Consider the following 17,829-nt stretch of genomic DNA (forward strand, 5'->3'; position numbering starts at 1 on the left):
CAGACTGGTGTTCTCCAATGATAGGATCCCCACACGATCGTTCAGGCCCTCCACCCCCTCTCCCCTATTTTTCCTCTTGATCCACCAAGATAGCCCTCTCAAGTAACACCACCTCCTGTCTAGCCCCCAATTCGCTCTTATCGGCCTCCAACTTCGCCACTTGGGCCTTCAGTTCTTCACATTCAATGCCCCTCCTGTCCAAATCAGACTGGAGTGTCTCCATCTCGGATACGCATTCGGCGGTCGCAACTAAATAAGACGAAACTTGGGCGACAGCGTAACATAAGTCGTCATCCATATGCTTGTCGGATAGGTCACTTAGAACCTCAATCATGGCAGGAGGAAATATGTGCTGACACCACTCGAGAGCGATGCCATGATCAGAGATAATACCTTGAGCAGCTAGTCGCCAAGCTTGCTTATAAACATCCGGATGAGAACCTATCAATAGGGGACAGTTGTGGTTTTACCAAAAGAGGTGGATGCAAGATCACGAGGAGGCAAAGACCCAGTATTTGACTAGGCCCCTTTGGTTTTAGGAATAGGGATGGTTTCCTTGGTGCTTCTTTCTCCTGTATGACATGATAGTTCACTCGCCCCGATTTGTGCCACCTCCAGCAGTTTTGGAGGACCTTCATCAGGGGCATGATTAGAATCCTTAAAACCCCCCAGTAGGAGACTCAAATTAAAACGCCTCTTAATCTGGTAAGGACTCCTCAGGAACCCGGACAGTGTAGGATCCTTCTGAGAAGCACCAGTGACGACAACATCCTGTAAGTCCGGATCCTCACCAGCGCCGGCAACACTGTCAGAACCGATAGTCGTCACGAATCCTTGGCCAGAAAAAGGAGGTGGAAGAGCCTCCACCAGGTCAATGTCGCGAACCTGAAGCTCGCCGTCATACAGACCCCGAAGAGCCTTCTCCAAAGAAACAGTCTCCTCCACACCTGGTAAAAACAAGAACTAATGTCGATTAAGCCGAAGCACCGCTACAAATGTGATTTGACAATCTTCTTTTTTAAAAAAAAATAAAAAAAATAAAAGGGGGGAGAAAAGAGAAGCTAAAGAGATACCCTCTTTCTCAACAAAGAACTCAGGCATCTTCCGGCGAGCCCTCCAAGTAGCACTCATCCCGCGACGGCCAAGAAACAGTCAAACCAATATTTACCGGTGATGTTGATCTTCTCCAAGGCATCAGCCAGTTCCTTGTCAACGCCAAACAATAAGGGAGCACAGTCGACGTACACCTTAGCCCTCGGATAGTTGAGTACCACGAGATCATCGTTTACCCACAAGAATTTCTCTTTCCAGTTCTTCTTTGACTTCTTATCATGGATAATGTGACATCCCCAAATTTCTCAGCCAGAAAAGACCGATTTAATTTATGATTTTTTTAAAATAAAATCAAAGTAATCCTTTTCAAAGATGTTGCGGAATTTGTTCCCAAAACAAAACATGATAAAATTTTATCAAAACCTTTCTTTAAGAAATATATATTTTATATCAAAACCTCGGGATGTCATGTTCCGATACAGATCAAAAGTATAAACAAGACATTATAAGCCTTAAAAAAGTTATGTACAACTACTAAACTATAATCCAAAAATCACTCATCATCATCCGACTATGCTCGGGGTCCACTACCTATAATATAAAAAGCTGAGTGGGTCAGGATTGGGAGTCTGGTGAGCATGTAGGGTTTTCAACCCACAATAAATAAACTTATTGTGCTTAAACATCAAACAATCAACCAAATCACCCCAACCCCATTATCATATTTATTTCTTAAGGATTTACCCTAAGAATCAACTATCACTCATTCCTAAGGATTCATCCTAAGGAATAGGCACGAAGTCACATCGTCGCTAGGGTTTATACAACATGTGCTAAGTCCATAGCTCTTATTTATCGACAATATTATTCACAAGAATCTCCCTACAATACATCTTAATGGGTTTTTAGAGTACAATTGTTGAACATATAGTTCACACACTTACAGGTTGCGAGTCTGCTAGTGTTCCACAGATCATCTAGAATAGTCCATGGTTGTCATCCATACTCTGTTGAATGACGGGGGCCAACATTTGGGTAAGTGATTCTCTCATATTTCACCACTCACCCTCATCTCATGATCTATATCACCGATCATTTCATTTATCCAACTCATCTTTCATCACATACCAACTATTTCATCTACCCATGTTTAACCAACATTTTTGTAGATAAAAAAAAAAAAGAATACATATACAGTTTAAATTATTTAAAAACCTATATAAATCATTCCTTCAACATCCATCTCAAATAAACAAACAATATATATTCACATAGCACGTATTTTATATAAAATACTTTATATCTATGTGTAAGATGAAAGTGACTACACACTCACATGATTTAATGATAATCGGACAATACTTCGTTTCCTAAAACGATCATTTCTAATAAAACCGGGAGTTTTATTGAGAAACCGGGCTCTGCGAGGGTTGGGCTTCAAAATCGAAAAGATAATTTTTTCCGGGTCTATGGGCACTTTGGGGCGTATTTCGGGTGTTTGGTATAATATCGGGGCTTTGGGGGAAGTTGGAATGGAAGAAATATGGGTTTAGGGGTGTAAAATGACAATTTTCTAAATTATCCCCGAGAGGTCTCGCACCCTTCTATTTATAGGGGAGGCTTCGGACCGAGGTGGCAGATAAGGGAACACGCGGCTTGCATGCGAGGCTTCATGTGTCTTCTTCTGATTGGACCGAGGTCTAGGGTCCGAGGGGTGGGATATGGCGCCTGCGAAGCTCAGACAGCTGGTGCGACACGCGTCGGTGCGAGGTGAGGCGGCTTCGGATGCGAGGAGTCACCAGGCACGCGTCCTGCTTCGGTTGGGCCTCCCTTCGGTCGAATCAGCAACGAGCACGTGGCATGCATGCGAGAATCCGGGTGACGTGGCCGAAGTGTGTCCATGCGAAATTCCTCGGATTTCGTGTTTTTTTCTTGATTTTTTAGCCAAAACTTCTAAAATCCATAACTTTTCCATACGGGCTCCGTTTTTGACGTTCTTTATATGAACACGTAGGTAAAATTACGCTCTACAACTTTTGTTTAGACTTCGTCGGCTAATTTTGATTTTAATTTTAATATTATTATTTTTAACAGACCGGGACAAGAAATCCGTTAAAAATTCATAACTTCTTCATCCGATGTCCGTTTTTGTCTGTCTTTTTACCGTTGTACTCCTATTGACGAGAGCTTAAATTCTCGTTTAGGTTGTGTCGGCTAAAAACCACTCGATCTAAAATTCAAGTTTTTAGTTGTCTACTGCTAAGCTGAAACTTAGAAAAATCATAACTTCCTTATACGAAGTCAGATTTGGACATTCTTTTTATACATACTCTCGGTTTTATGAATACTATGACTTTCATTTAGATCACTAAGGCTAAAAAGTAGTTTATAAAAAATTCACCTTTTACGTCATTCGGGACCGTGTCGGTTTTGTCGCGGAACTTCGACAGGTCATAACTTCTTCGTGATAACTCGGATTTCGGTATTCTTTATATATCCGGAATCCTTGTCATGACCACTACAACTTTCTTAATAGATATTGGCTTTATCTAATATTTATTTTCGACACTCATTTTTATTCTTAATTAATTAAATCCTAATAATTAAGCATAAAACACATAATTCACATAATATTCACATAATTCCTTTTCATTTCTTCAAAATGAGTTACAAAGGTTAACCTAGACTATTATGTCAATATTAATGCCTAGCCTAGAAACATGGGAGTTACAAATAAGAATAACGACTCCCCGTCGGCGGGAAAGGGTCCGAGTCCCCGACTGGGTGGACGCGTTAAAGAAGTGCTTAAAAGAAGGAATGGTTGGCAAGTGGCCTAGGGCACAACAAAGGAGTTCAAAGCCCACTATCTTATTGATAACGATAGGGGTCAACTCTCTTACTGAAAACTCGTATTCCCAGATGATCAAGTTGAAGAAATTAGTAGCAGGCAAGCGCAGACCTGCACCCCATGTTCAGAAACAAACCCGAACCAGAATTGAAAAGATTCCCACTCCTCAACAATGAGATTTCTTCCCAAAGTACGAGAAGTAGCCATGGAAGGATTTGGAGGAACAAAACGAAAAGGTTTCTTTCAAAAAGAAGCGTAAAGAAAGTAAGGCAACAGGTGGGGAAAATGTGCCAGGGAAGGAAGAGATTTAAATACAAAGAAAGGGGCAGCGAACCGTCTTCATAATGAAACCGCCGAGCAACTGCAATTTCACCCTACCATCAACATAGGCTATCAATAGCAGCCAGCCACATATTTGTAAGTAGACCAAAACAACTCTGCTACGTCACGAATGCAGAAACCTACTGGTCTAAGGGACTTGTTAACGTTACCTAACGGACATGCTAAATGTAATAGAAAATGTAACAGAAATGTTACTACCTTGGCTAAGACCCGGTCTTGGCCTAAGAGAGCCAAGGCCAGGGCAGCAGCTCATTTCTCATCACATAGGAAGAACATTCCACGTGACCTTCTCATTCACTCACAACCAATGAGGAGGCAACAAATAGCCTGGGTGACGCCCATAACTGACATCACTTGATAGTTAGTTAGCGCAAATAGCTCTCCCAGTAAAAGGAGGCCATGTTTCATGCTCGCGAGGCACGGTCCCCACGATCTATTAGTAACTGGTACAAAAGGATCTCTTCCACCTCAAGGAATGGATCCATCTTCTCTCTTATGAAAATTACCCCTAATTTTTCTCTATCTCAAAAACCAACTTGATCGTCGAAGTGACGTCCCGGGAGAACACCCGGTCATCCTTTAACGATTCTCTTGTGATTGTGTTCTCAGGAAAGCACCCAAGTCGGATCCATGGTTCAACATCCAAACCATCTACGAACATGTCACAACAAATTACCTAAAGGGGCAGAAGGATCATCGAAGGTTGGTAAAACTTCAAAGAAATTGAAAATTTTTGCACAACCTAAGTCTAATCCTACACCAATTGCGAAGGAGGTTGTCAAAACTGTTCAAGATCCTGTTGTTCACGAAACTCAAAAGGAAGTGGTTCCTTCGAAAATAGGAGTTCTTAAAAGAATTAAGAAGCCAACACACAAACCTTGTCATTCACTCGAATTTCCCATTGTTGAAGATGTTCCTGAGGAGCCTCACTCTTCACCAAAGGAGGGTTCTGTTGTAAAAATCAAGAAGATTCACAAACTACAGCTCAATCGAATGGCTATGATCACTCGTGAAATTCATGCTCCTATTTCTCCTGCTTCAAAGAAACGAAGAGCATATGCTATGGTAAAGAAGATTACGAAGAAGAAGAAGAAGAAGCAATTAGAAGATCCTCTGGATGAGGTTGTTCTCGAAACTGATTTCGAGAGTGGCAGTAAACGTTCTCCTCTTCGCACTACAAATATTGGAGTCGCATCACATCAAAGGGACTCTCAAGTCAATTCGACTTTCGAGGCAACTAAAAATCTTGGTGGTTCTGTGAAAGTATCTAAAAGAGACACAAACACTAATTTGGGTGATACTTCAACTACTTCCATCCCTGAGAAGACAACAGTCATACCACCCGATGTTTCGATGGTTGAATCCATTTTGGAGGAGGTTCGAACTTCTGTCATCCTTGTGAACATATCTAATGTGGACACAAATTTCAACAAAGGTGATGGGATGTGGACCTTCGAAACTCAAGGTAACACTTCTGTTGCAACTTCATCAGTTCCTATTTCCCTTACTTTATCATCCACAATCAAAACTTCACTCATCGACACTTCTATTTCCATACCACCAGTTCATACACCCAATCCCACTTCATTACTTGCTTTAACCATATCACCTACTTATTCCAATATCATGAATTAACCCATTACTTGTATTTTCTCTTCCTAATTAACAGAGGGTGAAAACTCAGTTCCTAAAAAAAATCATGATGAAAATGATGTGATGGTATCTTTTGCTGAGATTCAGTTCGACCCAGAGGAGGACAACATTAATGATCATATGCTTATTCCAGGAAAGCAGTTCAAGATTTTAAATCATAAGCCAAATTCGTTGTTACAGATTCAGGCTAATACTGGAGGTCGAAATACTGTTTTTGGGATTGAGGTTGATATGATTCTTAAATCACAAGAGCATTGGTTAAAGTTGGTCGTCGAAAATATTGAAAGACAATAGGAAGATCATTTGAAACTCCATGTAAACAATTTGAGTTTAAAGTCAAGAAGCTTCGTGATGTAGCAAAAGAAATGCATATTCTTTTTGTTGAAGAAGTGAAGAAGGTTCAGGAGTCTGTCAATATTAAAGTGGCGGAGATCAAATCTGAAATGTCAAAGGAGGTTGCCAAACTTGATCAAAATTATTCAACTCTTGATACCAAGGTTGATGTAATTGATGAAGTTGTTACGAAGGTTGTGGAGTATTTCAATTCACTTTCTACTAAGGTTGATTCTAAGATAGAATTTGATTCGATGGTGTTTACCAAGTTAGAAGAATTTTTGCTGAGCTTGAAGGAGTCGATTTCCAAGTTTAATACTTCTCCTAAATCCTCTATTTCTCAAGAGTCTTTATCACAGATGTTTTCTTCCTTAGAAACTAATCTGAAAACCGAAATTGATCCTCTCCTAAAACTTGTTAATTTGTTGCCAACGGATGACCCACCTATCAAACCAGTGGTGCAAGGGGGAGATAAGGGGGTTGGCTCATCGAAGGACCCTGATCAAGGAAAGGTTGTTAGGAAGGTGATAAGCACAAAAATTCCAAAATCACTTCCTACTTCTCTGTCAACAACCTCAACCACAATGACTTCGAAGCCATTAACCAAAGGCATAGTCACTGGTTCTACTGTTGGGGGTTCGAGTTCGAAGCCACCACCTTCAAAAAAAGTTAAATGTGATAGAGGAAACGGTATTAAGAAGGAGATTTCGGAGGAAGAAGAATGTAGAGAAATAAATCGAAAGATAATGACAGATTAACAATATCATGAGACAAAGGCAAGGTGATCCACAGGGTCATGATAAAGGAAATCCAACCAAGCAATGTTGTTACGAGATAATTAAAGAGGTTGTTTCTCTTGGGAATATGTATGATTTTGAGAAATTTCAAAAAAAGAGCTATGAGATAGAAAATATTGATTTCAATCAGCTGGATTTTCCCATCAATCATATGATGTTTATATCATCTCAATATCAGTTGGTGGATAAGTTTGATGACAAGGAAGAATACAATAGATTAAAGTTGAGATTTTATGCAGTCCTTGGAAAGAAAGAAGGGAAGTTTGGTCCTTGATGAGTTGAAAACTCTTTTAAGATCATATAGATTCTTAACAAATAAATCAGAAAGTGAACAAAAGCATGAACACACAATGAATCAAACAAGTACTGAATGATTAAAACTGCAACACCTCAGAAGAGCTCGACAAAGAACATATACTATAGAGGTGTGCTAGGGTTGCCATACAATGAAAGAAATAATAACTAATACCCGTACAGATAACGATGCATGCATGCATCGTATATACTAAACCCTAATGACATAAACACGGCTGAACAGGCCCAGACCGTGACAATATTGGACCGAGTTAACAAGCCCAATGACGCAACTCCTAGACTCAACAATCTCCCCCTTTGCGTCAATTGAGGCAAGATATGTGTTGCGTGGGCTTTGCAACTTCTTCATCATCGCACACAACAGGTACTAGCCTAAAGAGGTGTACGTATGGAAAAAGTCTGAGTACGCTTGGCGTACTCAGCAACCTTGACTTTTGTGATTTGGGCCGTATTTGGACTATTAGGGTGGTGGGCCTAGTTGGGATCTAGTCTTTCTGACTTTGGGCTACTGTTAGGCTTTGGACCTTCTCAGATTTGGGCTCATAATGGGGTTTGGGTGTCATTTAGGAATTTTGGGCCATATTAGGCTTTTGGGGGCCATTGGGTTGGGCATTGGATTTGGGATAAGTAATGAAAAGGTAAATTGGTCATTTACCCTGGGGGTTGGACAAGTGAACTAGATTCCTAGATATGGTTTATAGCTTGATTATTAATAGGGATCTTTATTTGATTGATTAGCATGTGGATTTTCCTGTTTGGCAGCCCGATCATTCGTTTAACTGACAACGGACTGAGGTGAGTTTGCTCACTATACAGTAGGACACTAGGATATGTTATGTGCTTGTGGTCTTTGTGACTCTTGTTGTATATGTTATATGCATTTGTGCATGTTTGCTATATGTATGTGGGGTGAAATAGACCCAGGGATGAAATAGGCCCGGTACAGCCTTGTGCTGACATATGAGTTGAAATAGACTCGGGGGTGAAATAGACCTGGTACGGCTTTAGGCCGACGCTTGAGTTGAAGTAGACTCAGGGTGAAATAGACATGGGAGTGAAATAGACCCGACACATACTTAAGTTGACAAATATGTATGGTATGCGGTATTTTGGTGAACTAGCTAAGCTTCATGATTACAATTCATGTTTAAATGTTTTCAGGTACTCATGGATGGAAAGGGAAGAGCTTGGGATGATCGCTTCGAACACACACACACACCATGATTTCCGCTTTACTTGACTCTGATGTATTTGGGATGCTTGATTGATATACTCTTTTTTCCTTTATGGATTTATGAACATGTTTGATTGGAGATTTTATTATTATGAAATTGAAACTTTTAGTTTTAAATTTTGGGACGTTACAAATGTATAAATTTAAAAAACATTTTCTAAAACAAAATACACACATACGTAATTTTTTGTAAAAAAAAAAAAGATTGTTCGGACCACCCAACGATTTTCATGGAGCAATATATTAAGACGATGATAATAACTTTTAATTTAAAAATAAAAAAATCAAAGGCAAAAAAAAAATCGAATGGTCTATATTGTGTCAATTTTTATAATTGTTGAACAATAGATAAAATACAATCACTCGTAAATAAAACTTAAGCATAAACATACATATAATTGTTCGTAATTTTTTTAAATAAACATATTGAAAACTATAATAATAATAATAATAATAATAATAATAATAATAAATTTCATAAAATGTCCCCATGGTTTTCCAAAATATGAGGTATAGTCTCTAACTTTAAAAATCTTAGTTTTCAATTTCCATCATGGCTGGTCCCTCACCCACTTAAATAGACTTTTATATCCTTTTCGTTTCTTCTTATAATTAAATTTAGTTAAGATTATTAAAAAAAAAATAAAAGCCAAATAAATAACTTGATATTGGGCTAATCTCTTTCTCTCTCTCTCTCTCTCTCTCTCTCTCTCTCTCTCTCTTTCTCTCTCTCTCTTTATATATATATATATATATATATATATATATATATATATATATGCTTAGATTATTCTATTGTAACTAATTATTGTCCGAATATTGTATGATATGACAATTACTAAGAGAATAAATTGTTTAGCAATGCGAATACGTTCAATCTTATATAACTATTGTCATTAACACACATTCTCACTAATTAAATAGTCTATAAGGTTATTATACCCTTATTATTATTATTCTCATTTCTATCAGAATGTTTGTTAGAATATTTATTGGGTCGTATTCTGTCAGAATGAAAATGAGTGAAAAATGATGTGTGAGAACAAAAATAAATAATAATTAGCGAGAATGCATGAAAATGACGATATTTTTGTAAGGTTGAACGTATTCGCATTGCTAAACAACTTATTATCAGAAAAAGAAACTCACTTCCCCCACCTCATCAACTTCTTCTTGTTGTTCCTCACCTGCAATGCCATTCTCTACCATTCTCTATGTTTCAGTACCTTCGCCTCAATCTCCATAACCTCCACCACGATTTGTCAAAATATGAACTCCAAAAATTGTTGTTATTGAAAGGGAAAATGGTGCGTGACCAAAAAGATGAAAGTGGAAGAATCAAAAAAGGGGGGTCACCCAATAAAAAACCTAGTTTCTTAAAGATAATAACTCCATCTGACATATACGTACACTTGAAATGTTTCAAGAAATTAATCAAATAGACTTGCTCCTTGGAACTATTTGTGTGGTTGTCATCACAGTTGTTGCGATGTTAGCTCATGACACCGGGTGTTGGAGTCTCGGATCTGGACTGGAGATATGGAAGTGGTGCCACTAGCAAGTTGCCGACATGATACATAGTTGCCATCATATCAAGAAGTCATTAGAACCGCCCCAAGGATTATGCCCCGAAAGCAGGCTTTGATGATCAAGTCAGATCAATATGTGATAAGATGGGTTCTCCTGGACGGAAAGAACCTCTTGACATATGGGGAGACTATATGGGCATGGTGGCTGATCTCTCAAGGTGGGAGAGGCCTGAGTGTAGTGGGGGATGGTCAAATGATATCTAGGAGCTGATCTGAAGTTGCCTCCTCAAAGAGGAGGAGTAATTTTATTTACAAGGGACCATTAGGTCAAGGGAATTAGGCCATTCCATGGGCCAATCCATTTTAGGCCCAACTAGCCAAGGTTGGGCTGAGCTGTAAGGAAATGTTGCTAGGCGTGGCCGCCAGGCAGTACCATCTCGCTGGCTCGCTGTCTAGCCAGAGCGCCTACATTCGGGTCTAACAAATAGACCTACACCAACAACAGCTATGGAGCAAACTCAGATCAATAGGAAAACATCGAAAAATTGCACGAAACCAAGACATATTAGTACAATCAAATCCATTACCATACAATGGTGATTCTAGAAAATTGGTCACCTCTCTATCATGCCACCAATCGTTGACTTGTACTGGAGATTTTTCAACTTACATTTCTCTATCATGTCACTAATGATTGACTTGTACTTGAGATCATAGCCTTGAATTTTGAAAGAACAAGTCTTTTTCATGTAAGCCTTGAACTCTCCAGTCTTTTTGTTCAGATCGTAGCCTGTCACACCTTCCGGAAGAAGGCCAATAGGAAAATCATACTTTAAATAGCTAATCGTATGTTGCTGGTGTGTCGATGATAGTTGATGAAATTAATTGGATAAACATGAATAACGATAATAGAAGAAGAATCTAAGATGATGGAGAAGAGGAATTGATAATCCGCTGGAGAAGGTCTAATCTCGTCTTCTTGGTCTCATCAACTCCTTGTGTTTCTATCTCGAATTCATCCATATATTATTCTTAGGTTACATGCATCATTTTGGATGTGATTATGTTGAAGATATTAACCAAAAGAACTTTTAGCGAAGCAGCAGGCAAGCTAGATTTTCTTGGTTGCCGAAGAAGAAGATGAGAGTGAGTTTTTTTTACTTCTTTAATTATGACGAGAGAGAGAGAGAGAGAGAGAGAGACAGACAGACAGACAGACAGACAGACAGACCCAAGATGGAGTTATTTATTTTGTTTTTTAATAGTCTTAATTCAATGTAATTATAAAAAGAAATGAAAATGATATAAAAGTTTCTCTAGACGTGTAAGGGATCAACCATGATAAAAATTGAAAACCATAGAAACCTTCTATAAGGTTTTTTTAAAGTTAGAGATTATATCCTAGATTTTGAAAAACCATATGAACCATTTATAAATTTCTGTCAAATAATAATAATAATAATAATAATAAAACAAATCAATAAAACAAACAAAAAATCAAATAAAAAATGTGTTTACTAGACAGAAAAGCAAAATGAAAAAGGAGAGAGAGAGAGAGAGAGAGAGAGAGAGAGAGAGAAATTATTTAAATCAAATCATAATGTTTTAATTTATATCAAATAATCAAGGGATAATGACTTAAAAGGGTAATATATTTTTTGATTTATACATATTTGGTCACTAAGTTTTTTTCGTCCACATTTACCCCTTCAACTTGTTAAATTGTACACATTCAATTCTTATGACTGGTTATTTCAGGTTAGCTAGGAAAAATAATGTAATAGGATAATATATTTCTTATTTTGTACACATTTATCCGTTAATATTTTGTACACATTTAGTCCTTAATATATATATTTTTTCAAAATAAGTTCTTTTTGTTTTTGTATTCATTTAATACTTATGAATGATTTCTTTAGGTATTTTTCACGAAATCTTACGTGGGACAATCATTGATGAGGTGTTTGGGATTGTTGATGCTTATATCCATCGCGATCTTGACTGTTTGGTTGCATAGGTCTTGTAGTTTGGCTTAGGTCTTGTGTTCTAAACGTCGTAATATCTTCATACGATATTAGATATTAACAATCTTTATATTCATGTGTTCGTTTTTTGAGTCTACTATAATTTTCGTTAAGATTACTTCCGTTAAAATGTAATGTATTTTTACTTACTATTTTATAAAAAAAACATTCATACATGCATTCATAAAAAAACATATAGATATAAAGATCATAAGTAAAAATATATTACTTTTTAACGGGGGTATCTAAACGAAAGTTGTAGTAGATTAAAATATGAAAGAATGTATATAAAGATCGTTAAAATTTGAGATCATATAAAGAAGTTATAATGTTCAGAACGCATGACCTAAGCAACCAAATAGTCGAGATCGTGATGAACATAAGCATCAAAAGCCCCAAGTAACTTATTAATGATTGTCTCATATAAGATATCATGAGCAAAACCAAAAGAAAAATATTGAATGAGTATAAAAGCAAAAATAACTTATTTTGTAACAAAACAATATTAAGGAATAAATGTGTAGAAAAATATTAAGAACTAAATGTATACACAGTAAGAAATATATTACCCTATTAAGTCATTTTTACCGACTAACCTGGAGTAGCTGATCATTGTAATATCCTGAAATTTAAGACCGGGTTCTTAAATTAGTAAAATAAAAAAAATGAAAAATGATTTATATGTTTAAATCATCAAGGAATAACCATATCATTAGTTGTAATGAAATTTAGAAGTGAAAATAATAACATTTTAAAAGTTAAAGGACCATAAGTGTCAAGTTGGAAATGTTAGTTGACCAAAGGGATTAATGGGATGGACTAAAGGTTACATAATTCATGGATGATGGCTTATTATGTCAAAACCTAAGTTAAAATCACAAATATTGAGGTTTGGTGGGTTTTGGCCAATATGGGCAAACTAGAGGGATCAAATGTGGGTTAATACCCGAATATTTTTAAAACCATAGCATGCAAAAGTTTCAAATTTTTTAGGGTGTTATAGTCATGTTTACAGTTTAATAAGTTGAAGGGGGGAATATTAAAAATAAAATAAAATAAAAAAATAAAATAAAAATTCAATGAGCAAATGTTTATAAATAAAAAATTATATTATCCTTTTTAACTCTTTATCCCAATAATTAACACCCATTAGCAATAATCCATCATTATTACATTTGTACCAAATTTATCATGTGTGAAGCTATTATTTCATTTGTTCGCCTACAAAACATTAAAGAATATAAACAGAAAATATAAAGAACAGAAAATATTTAATTTGGAGAAGAAATTTGTTTCCTATAGTCGGGCCATTACGTTTGCCAAATCGATTAATATATGTAGGGGTGTTAAAAAAACTCGAACCTGACCCGACCCTAACCCGAATAAGGTAATTAGGGTCGGGTTCAATAAGGTTAGAATTCCAAATCGGGTTATTCGGGTTGACCCGACAAACCCGATTTGTAGTTAGGGTCGGGTTTAGGGTTGATTTTTACAAAAAAAATTGGGTTTCGAGTCAACCCGAATAACCCAGTTAGGAATTCACAACCTTTACATATTCCACTGCTCTTTACTTGAACTATAAAAAAAGACTACAAATCCTTTGAAAATGTAAATTTTTGTGACTCTAGAAGCATACGAGGGTCAAGTAACTCCCATTTGTGAAGTTGAAGTCTACAAAGATATAAAACCTCCACATCTCAAAATTACTGGAGCGGCTGAGAAAGTAAAGATTTTATTTTGATAGTTATTTCTACTTTAAACTAACTATAAACATGAATAAACTACATGGTGTTGATCGCTAACTAGAGATTGAAAGTTCATCTATTTAATATTTATAATGGAAAAACGCTTTTAGCTATTGTGGTATGCATGCTTTCTCGTATGTTGTAATAACCATGAGGTCCATGATCTTTTATTTTTAATTTGTTTCAATTTGTATGCATTCTTGATGTTAAGAAAAAAGTAAAAAAATGGTTTGGATTTATATCAGATTGCACTTTTGAAAAAACCATATATATTATGTTTAAATTAAGTGTTTGGTGTATTAACCCGACTAACCCGGCTAACCCGACCCTATTAACCTGAAACCCGATTAACCCGAACCCGACCAACCCATACCTTAATAGGGTCGGATACCGGGTTAAATTATTTTTTGTTAAAACCCGACTAACCCGACCCGTTTAATCTGAAACCCGATCGGGTTGACCCCTTAACAGCCCCAAATATATGTATATATATATTAGTAGTTGTATCCAAATGGATAAACATCAATAATGGCAATAGCAGACTTCAAGCATTGAACCTCGAGTTCACATGACACTCACATATGAAGACAATCTTAACCTCTTCAAAGCACTCACAAGTCAGATCAGATAAGAGCACAAAAGACAATACCAACAACCGTTTGCCTCTCTAGACTAAATATAAACCTTCTTTTTGTTTTCAACTTTTCAAAACTCTAAGAAAGCATAAGAGAAAGAGAGAGAGAGATTTATGTGTTGTTGCAGATGGCGGAGGAAGATGTTGGAATTTCAGCCATAGATAGCCCCATGAAGAATTACAAGGTGATGGTGGCAATCGATGATAGTGAGTTTAGCGAATATGCCCTCATGTGGGTCCTAAAAAACCTTGGCTCCACCATTCGTGATTCACAACTTGTTATCTACACAACCCGAACCCCAGTTGATATCGGCTATTTGTATGCATCTTCTTGGGGAAGTATGTCGTTGTTTATGTATCTATATATCAATTTATCCTTATAACTACTACTACTAAGGATGAAATGGTTTTAATTAGATTCACTTCCTTGTTATTGCAGCCGCTGAGCTGATAAAGGAGCTCAAAGAAAGTGAGAAGAAGGCAGCTCTTGAGTTACTCGAGAAAGCTAAAACTACATGCACTGATTACGGGGTGTGATTTCGTTTTCTCCAAACTTACAACTAATTACAAACTGAGTAACTTAGATTTTGTTACAAAGAAATGGATTAAGTTCTTCTTGAATAATTCACAGATCATTGCAGAAGGAATGACAGAGGTGGGAGACCCTAAAGTGGCCATTTGCAATGCAGTAGACAAGTTAAACATTCAGTTGCTCGTGGTTGGTAGCCATGGTCGTGGAGCTGTCACAAGGTTTGCTTCAATATATGTTTTTAAAAATAACTAATTTATTGTCGTAACTATGAACAATAGCTCTTTTTAATAGTATTAGAAAGTTGATATTTTTTTAAACAATATTACTTGAATCATCTTTAACATAGCATATGTATAACTTTATAGTAAAACAATATTACTTGCTTCATTTGAACAGGACGTTGTTGGGGAGTGTGAGCAATTATTGTGTCCACCATGCCAACTGCCCAGTTCTTGTCGTCAAGAAAACAGACTAATTAATCTGTATACCTTTTCATATGTCCATAATATAAATAACAACGTATGTATAAAACAATAAAGAAGTTCATGTTTTGGAATTAAAATGATAACGCATGATATATCTGAAAAAATGTTAACACTAGAACAATATTTCATCTCAATATTATATCTTAAAATGTTAACATTATAAGAAGAATAATATCTCATCCAAATATTTTGTTAAGAGTTGCTGCCAATCTAACACCACCTTGAGCTAATCGCCAATTAACAATTGGTAAACGAGACAAAAAGTAATCTTCTCCAAGAACCGAATCATTCCCAACTCCTTTGTATGCCCAACTACATGCTGCTTTTATTCCTTCACTTGCGTATCTATTGAAAGCAATCAAATTTATAAAAACAAAAAATAAAAAATTTTCATTTCTAATTGTTTTTTTGCATCTATGTATTATATATATTGTTTCACGTACATGTTAGGACAAGTATTCTGATTTCTGGCGCATTTCTCCCATGCTGGAACTTGATCTGCCCATTCTTTCTGCCAAACAAAAAGTATAAAAAAAAAAAAAAAAAAAAAAAAAAACTAACTAAAATCCCCCAAAGAAAAACATCAAAAATTATTAAACAAGTCATGTAATATTGTAATGTAATAATACCGTTATGTTAGTCTGAATTGCGTTGACAAGATTTTCAACATTAGAATCATAGAATCTTTCTTCTGCAGTCTCAATTATGCTGTCATCCCAAACCTGTATAACATATTGTATGTATAATGTATTTTTGATCGTTAGTTTAATAAGATCAATCTTAATTTAAATTACGTAATGGTAATTATTTAAAGAGTTTTACATGATGAAGTTCTGATTTTCTTGTGAACCAATGAACATTAATCGAGTTCCCACCTCTATCCGAAGTGAATCCTACATGTAGCGGCTGTAACAGGGGCAATTTAGTCTTTTCACTTGTTAGATAATAAAGTCAAATTGGTTATTAACATATACCTGATGAATGTCTCCCATGAAATGAGAAAGAAAAAGCAATGCCTCTGTAAGATTATCTGCAAAGATATGTTTAATGTTTTTCATCTTCATAGTTCATTTAAGATCTAGAAACAAAGAATTAGATGAAGAAATTCGCGAATTTAATTACACTGAGTTGTTTGTTTGCCATAGTCGAGTAGCTGTGTGGTGTAGTTATTAATTGCTCCGGCGACACATCTTCCGGCAACTCCATCTTCATCCTTACAGTCCCCTGTTTACAAATCACCATTTGAGAACATAAAAATTGCGATTAACAGAAAAGAAAACAAGAATCTCGATTCTCCAGTACTACTTACTGGTATACTGATAAGTGCAGAGATTATCAGGGGTATCGATGTAATGAAGCGCCGACGACCAATGATATCGGAACTTGACATGATCGGCCCATGAACATTGACTCGCTAAATCACCCTCTGCGTATTTTGGTAACAGATCTTTGACTGCGTTTGATGCTGCTGGACTCAATCTGCCCTGAGCTATCTTGCAAGTTGTGTAATGGCCGTCGACGCCCCAGCCGTGGACGGCGGCCGGTAAAAGAAACAGAAGGAGCAACGGTAGGGCGCTTCTCAGGGACTCCATTTGTGAGTTTGGGAACGTGGGTGTGGGATGATTTATCATGTATGTGATATGGGGAAGTGTGAAAGTGTAATGATGAGATCGAACTAACTTTTTTGGCGACTTGTGGGCGATTTGTTGTTTTTTTGGTAATGTGTTCACATTTGTTTACATGGTATGATTCTGAATTTTTTATTGTTTTGTGATATTATTGTTTTTGTATGTTTGGAGATCATAAGGAAGGTTGTTTTGGTTCTTTTGAAGGAAAACGTGGCAGATATGGCAATGAATTGAATCAAATTTGTTTATTATTATATATGGATATGGATATGGATCTTGGACACATATAAGGAATGACAATCAAGGGTATATATCTCTCTTTTAGGTTATATTTTTATGTTTTTGATGAAAGTATATGCACTCGAATAAACTCAAAATGGTCAAAGTTCCCAAGCATTTGCTACATCATCTGATTTTGACATATTGGAAAATGTTTTTGAAAGCAATGAAATATCAATTGAAATGGAATCTAAAAAAGTGGTATGCGAATAATTATGGATAAATCAATTCATTGATCATATTGATTAAATGAAGGAAATAAAGGGGCTACGATTATGAATAAAATATAATATGCTAAAATAGGGTTAAAGATGACGAATAGGCTAACTTATAAAGTGTCTTAGGATAAGGCTTTATATAGTAGAAAGAGGTATTTTGGTCAACTGGGTTAATGATAT

At 36.3% G+C, this 17,829-nt stretch overlaps 2 protein-coding genes across 2 annotated transcripts; one reads left to right on the forward strand and one right to left on the reverse strand.

Annotated features, from left to right (window-relative positions):
• Window positions 1–14,408: 14,408 nt before the first annotated feature.
• On the forward strand, window positions 14,409–17,287 carry LOC111894485 (universal stress protein A-like protein). The gene is made up of 4 exons (XM_023890561.3): window positions 14,409–14,846; window positions 14,947–15,038; window positions 15,139–15,257; window positions 15,436–17,287. The coding sequence occupies exons 1-4, from the start codon at window positions 14,636–14,638 to the stop codon at window positions 15,512–15,514; spliced, it is 501 nt and encodes a 166-aa protein (XP_023746329.1). The 5' UTR covers window positions 14,409–14,635; the 3' UTR covers window positions 15,515–17,287.
• LOC111894484 (endonuclease 2) lies at window positions 15,564–17,355 on the reverse strand. Its single transcript, XM_023890560.3, has 7 exons — window positions 16,834–17,355; window positions 16,647–16,748; window positions 16,499–16,554; window positions 16,347–16,430; window positions 16,154–16,246; window positions 15,968–16,035; window positions 15,564–15,869 (listed from the first exon to the last, which is right to left on the reverse strand). The coding sequence occupies exons 1-7, from the start codon at window positions 17,153–17,155 to the stop codon at window positions 15,701–15,703; spliced, it is 894 nt and encodes a 297-aa protein (XP_023746328.1). The 5' UTR covers window positions 17,156–17,355; the 3' UTR covers window positions 15,564–15,700.
• Between the last annotated feature and the right edge of the window lie 474 nt (window positions 17,356–17,829).

This window comes from Lactuca sativa, chromosome 4, assembly GCF_002870075.4.
Source record: "Lactuca sativa cultivar Salinas chromosome 4, Lsat_Salinas_v11, whole genome shotgun sequence".
Classification (NCBI taxonomy): domain Eukaryota; kingdom Viridiplantae; phylum Streptophyta; class Magnoliopsida; order Asterales; family Asteraceae; genus Lactuca; species Lactuca sativa.

What these genes read in the sequence shown, in the direction of transcription:
- LOC111894484 (XM_023890560.3), bottom strand. Translation starts at nt 17,155, where the DNA reads ATGATAAATCATCCCACACCCACGTTCCCAAACTCACAAATGGAGTCC. An exon ending in CTGCACTTATCAGTATACCA is followed by an intron (nt 16,749 to 16,833) that starts GTAAGTAGTACT and finishes ATTTGTAAACAG; the next exon opens with GGGACTGTAAGGATGAAGAT. An exon ending in TGGCAAACAAACAACTCAGT is followed by an intron (nt 16,555 to 16,646) that starts GTAATTAAATTC and finishes ATATCTTTGCAG; the next exon opens with ATAATCTTACAGAGGCATTG.
- LOC111894485 (XM_023890561.3), top strand. Translation starts at nt 14,636, where the DNA reads ATGGCGGAGGAAGATGTTGGAATTTCAGCCATAGATAGCCCCATGAAG. An exon ending in GTATGCATCTTCTTGGGGAA is followed by an intron (nt 14,847 to 14,946) that starts GTATGTCGTTGT and finishes TTGTTATTGCAG; the next exon opens with CCGCTGAGCTGATAAAGGAG. An exon ending in CTACATGCACTGATTACGGG is followed by an intron (nt 15,039 to 15,138) that starts GTGTGATTTCGT and finishes AATAATTCACAG; the next exon opens with ATCATTGCAGAAGGAATGAC.